This window comes from Anoplophora glabripennis, unplaced genomic scaffold (assembly GCF_000390285.2).
Source record: "Anoplophora glabripennis isolate ALB-LARVAE unplaced genomic scaffold, Agla_2.0 scaffold71, whole genome shotgun sequence".
Taxonomy (NCBI): Eukaryota; Metazoa; Arthropoda; class Insecta; order Coleoptera; family Cerambycidae; genus Anoplophora; species Anoplophora glabripennis.
The window spans coordinates 4,296-9,436 of NW_019416239.1; the positions used below are offsets into that span (position 1 = coordinate 4,296).

Consider the following 5,141-nt stretch of genomic DNA (forward strand, 5'->3'; position numbering starts at 1 on the left):
GCCTCAGAACTAAATGAATCTTCCAGTGATGTTGCATCAGGTGCTACATTATCCATTTCATAAATTTTTAATACGCTTTCGACGTCATCATCGCTAGATACGTCTTCATCATCGGAAGCTCCATTTTCAGGTGGTAGTAGTGCAATAATTTTAGCAGTTCTGGATGAAAATGTAGGGCGGAGTTTAGTTCCCTGAGATATATTAATTGTAATGGTGCCTATGTTTTTATTAGACAAACACCCTCGCAAATACCTTTAAAAATGTATTTTTGAAAAACACTAAAACGTTGTTACAGTCAAATATTGCTATAAGAATATTTGGCAATGTGTCTTATAAATAACAGCTACTACACTATGCAAACTTGGTGATGTATCTTATGAGTAACATCTACTATAATATGCAAACTTGGCGATGTGCACTATAGGATACATAATATATAACAAAGTATTTACACCACAAAACACATCGTGTGAACTACAGAAAGTGTATAGAATCTTATTAAAGGTGTTTGTCTAAAGAGTTATGACCAATGCAAACTGTATTACAGAAAAGTGTAAAATTTGATGTTTACCTGAGGTGCTGACCAACTGCTACAGCCTGCGGCCATTTTGATTAAATACTTGAGTAGTTTTACTGTCACAGTACAGATGACTCTGTAAATGCGTTGCAACTTTGGAATTGGATTATATTAATACCTAGCAGTCATAACAGAGGGCTATACGTGCTATTCTGGCATGTGTGATTTTTTAAAAATTATGTATCCTATAGTACACATTACCAAATTAAGGGTTAAAAAATATAATAGACCTCCTCATTATAACATTACCAGAACAATGCATTTATGTCAAGAGTTTCAATTGAATATACTTTTTAATTGCAGAAGTATTGCGTCATTGGTGTTTGTCTATAAAATACTAAATAATCTTATAAATGACTCGTATATTTTATCATTGTTTAAATTTAATATTTCGCCCATAATAGCCAGACATTACCGTTTACTTTTTATACCTGTTGTTAAAACTATTTACAGTTCACCATTTTTAGTCATGTCTTGTTTGGTTAACCATGTCTCATTAACACATAATATTGATTTTTTCCAACCATCGATGTACAAATTTTATAATAGAATTCGAAATTTATTTAATTATAGCTATGTACCTTGATTCGCACCCTATATTTTTCTTTTTATGTTTTTCTTTTTATATTTTTCCTCTTTATATTTTTATTATTATTATTTTGTTTAATTGATGTAAATTGCTGGAGTTCTCAAGCTACTGTTGTTACCATGCACATTATTTGTAAGAATGTTAGTAAATGTTATGATTTTCCATGTAGTTAGACAATTTGTCTGTTTTGAATGAATAAATAAATAAATAAATAAATATTTCAACAAAATTTAGGAAAAAAATCAAAATCAAAATCATCATTTGACCGATATTTGGGTCAGTTTCACCCAAAAACCTCACTTTTCTCCGAAATTTGTATTGAAGTGATGAATATTGACTACAGGATCGTGTTCAGCGTATCGAATACCTTCGGAAATGATATGTGGATGTCTTGGATTTGGACTTTTTTGTGTGCCTGTGTTATAAATACAGATATCTTAGGAATATCATTCGAAATAATTGAATGTATGTACTACTAAGATTCATTAAGATACATAAATGCGATTTGTGCAAAACATTAAGATATTCTAATTCTAATGTTAACAATGTTTTCATCTTTGTCATTCTTCTGTAATTCTGTCATTCAATTTTATTATTTTAAGAGAAATAACTTTTCTTTTGTGAGTTATCGTAACGTCGCTCTTAAACCTGTATATAAATTCTATATTATTCATTTGTCGCGGTGGTATTATCACAAACTATAGAACTCTTTTTTTTCCAGAAATCAAATGAAGACGTGAAAGAAACCATTGCCAAAAAGGCAGTAAGCTTCGAACGTTCAGAAACGGATTCGAAACCCGACAAATCGAAGCCTGACTCCACCTCTACGCACTCGAGAAATCTGACCGTACCGGATGTAGAGATTAGGAAAAAGTCTCTGAGGGAGAGACGCATGTCCAAAAGTCTCTACCTCAAGATCGATTTTCCCAAGGAAGTACCGGTTATTAGGCAAAACTCCATGCCGAAATTCTTCCTGGACACGCCCGAACACAACCAGACCGAGTCGACGCTGGTTAAAGGTCATTTGACTAGTTTGCAGAGCCCTATGGTAGGAAACGACAAATTTTCTTACGATCTTTATTCTGTCGTGCAAAGAGAGAAGACGAAGAGCCAGAGCTCTCCGAGAGAAATCGTGCCAATTCATAGAGAATCTTCTAGGCTTGCTCTGATCAAGGAGAAAATCAAGCTGAAGAAGAGCAAGAGTACTGTTAGTGCTAGCAACATACCACACAGTAATTACATCTAGTATGCGTATTTATTTTACGCAGATAAGTGTTTAGATGTAGAACTAGAACTAATTTATGTTAATTTGAAAAGTATTATTATGGAATCATATATTTAGGTTGTATGATACGGAAGTATTTTAATGGCGCAAGTTTTTTGTGTAGTTAGAAATGTGAACATGGCAAGGTTGCTTGGATGACGTCACGGAAGTATGCCGTGTCGTGGCTAGAAAACAATTTTAAGAAAGATTAATTTTTGAATTTTGAATCATTTGCAGAGTTCATATAGAACTAGAAGAAAATTATAGGTTTTCTTTTTTAAAGATGTTATTAATCAATTGATCTCCTATTCGTATAGTAATTTGATAAATTTTCGTCAGTCCAACAGTCCTAACACGCAGAGTGTGATTTCTGCCAGTGATAGATAACGTTTAAAATTGTTAAAATACAATTAAATTTCAAATCAGTATTTAACAAATAAATATCAGTACCAATTGTACCAATAAATACCAGAACAGTTTTAATTTCACAGTTGGTGGAATTTGATCACAAAAACTTAAAATCACATTTTTATTATCAGTATTAGGTGTATTAATTATTAAATATATTACAGGCCAATCAGTATAGGTACCACATGAGTCTTTATTATTATTACTGATAAGAAAATAACGAAAGAGGAAAGGGATATTATCGTATTAATTACCAGAGTTTTTTAAAAATATTTCAGTGTAATTATTTTGAAAGTGACATACAAAAAACATATGATGAGTAATTATTTATTTAAACAAATCTGCAGTAATTCGCTCTCATGCTTAAAAAATGTCCTTATAGCGATAACATTTTTAGCTAATGCCTTAACAATATCAATGAAAAAACAATGAAAAAAAAAATGTCGGTATATAGTAGGTAAATACCTTAGTTTGTCACGGCTGGAATGTCGTTAAATTTGATAAATGATGCTCAATAATTTGATTGTTTGAAAGTTTGAAGCAATTTATAAATAATAAAAAAAAAACCACCTAGTCCTACAACAGCCGAAGTTTTACTTGTGAAGAGAACAAAAATTGTACCAATTTTTTTAAATTTACTTTTATATTTTTATTTTTATTTATTTTTAAATACTTACCATTCAATATCATTAGACAAAGATCAAATTCTAGAATAATTTTCACAAATGTATTCCACTTTTTTAAAATTTATTCTATAGGGGTAATAAACTATAAACAAGCTTACATATCTTTGATAGCACGAGCTGTATTTTGACCCGTTTGACGTCGATGGAGCCATCACAAAAACTCAATCACGTCAGGATTTTTCCCTAACCTCAATAAATAGCTAAAAATCAGTGGAAATATCAATTTTTTGTTAAATAAGTTAAGATTTTGAAACTATACTACACAGACGTGTTAATAGGGTCAAAACAAAAACATTTATCTATTTCTACAATTTTTTCTCTAAAATGCCTGCTTGTGGAGTTACAACCATTTTAAACCAATTTTGAGCATTATTAAAATGCCTATTTATAATTAATCAAGAATGCACTTTAGAGAACAAGTGCAAGAATAAAAAGTTTTATTTTGATCCAATTAGTGCAAACCGTAAACTAATGAAAAGGAATATATCATGAGCCCTAAACTTAACGAAAGGAAAAAAACATAGCAAAGGGAAAAATTAAAGTGCACAGACGCACAGTGGATAATATTGGAAAAAATTCAAGACACGCGTCAAAACTAATCAAATAGTACTGATTTTTTCTTTATTCTTTCCGAAATTACCTGTACTATAAAGTTCCGGTGAGGTAATTAGAATATATGCCTAGATTTTTTTCAAAATGGCCGAGTAATCTGTAGCCTTAAACTCGATCATACGAAGTTTGACATATTCGGTATCAAAAAATGAAAAAAAAGGAAAATTATATACTAAAGGCTGCCAAACAAAAAAAAATCATAAACGTTAAACATATTCCTAAATCATGAATCTAGACCCAAAACATAACCTCAAATTTATAAATCTTAACCTAAAACGAACATACTCAATTTTTTCTAAACCTGTGAGTATAAATCCATAAAAATAGTACTTTTGAGTGTGAAACCAATATTTTTGCATAACTTTAACTCAAATTCATAGGAAGCTGACGAGAAAACCTGAAAACCTAACCTCAAATTCAAAATAATTAAGTTAAAAATCCACAGACACAATATATTTTCTTCAACAAAGGATATGATTGCTTCAAAAATACATTCTATGTTTTCCTGTGCATACCTAAAATTTAAATCCATAAAACGTAACCTTAAAGGACTAGAACCTAACTTCATATGTTTAAAATTTAAGTTAAAAATAAAAAAATAGCAAACAAACCAATCCATTTTACGAAAAAAATTCTTGAACCAAAATTTTGCAACTGTGCATGACACAAACCTTGTAGCCTAACCTCTAATTTGCAAAACCTAACATAATTCCCTTAAACCTTAGATGTTAATCCAGAAAAATATATTGTTTCTGTGGATTTTCAGCTTAATTATTTTGGATTTGAGGTTAGGTTTTCAGGTTTCCTGATCAGCTTCCTATGAATTTGAGTTAAAGATATGCAAAAATATTGGTTGTACACTCAAAAGTGCCGTTTTTATGGATTTATAATCACAGGTTTAGAAAAAATTGAGTATGTTCGTTTTACGTTAAGATTTATAAATTTGAGGTTATGTTTTGGGTCTAGATTCATGATTTAGGAATATGTTTAATGTTTATGATTTTT

General features: G+C 30.4%; 1 protein-coding gene across 1 annotated transcript; it reads left to right on the plus strand.

Moving 5' to 3' along the window:
* Window positions 1-1,887: 1,887 nt before the first annotated feature.
* Window positions 1,888-3,021, plus strand: LOC111692087 (the record flags this gene model as incomplete). The annotated part of the gene is made up of 1 exon (XM_023455803.1): window positions 1,888-3,021. A coding segment is annotated over one exon (525 nt), but the record flags the coding sequence as incomplete, so codon positions are not given.
* Window positions 3,022-5,141: the final 2,120 nt, after the last annotated feature.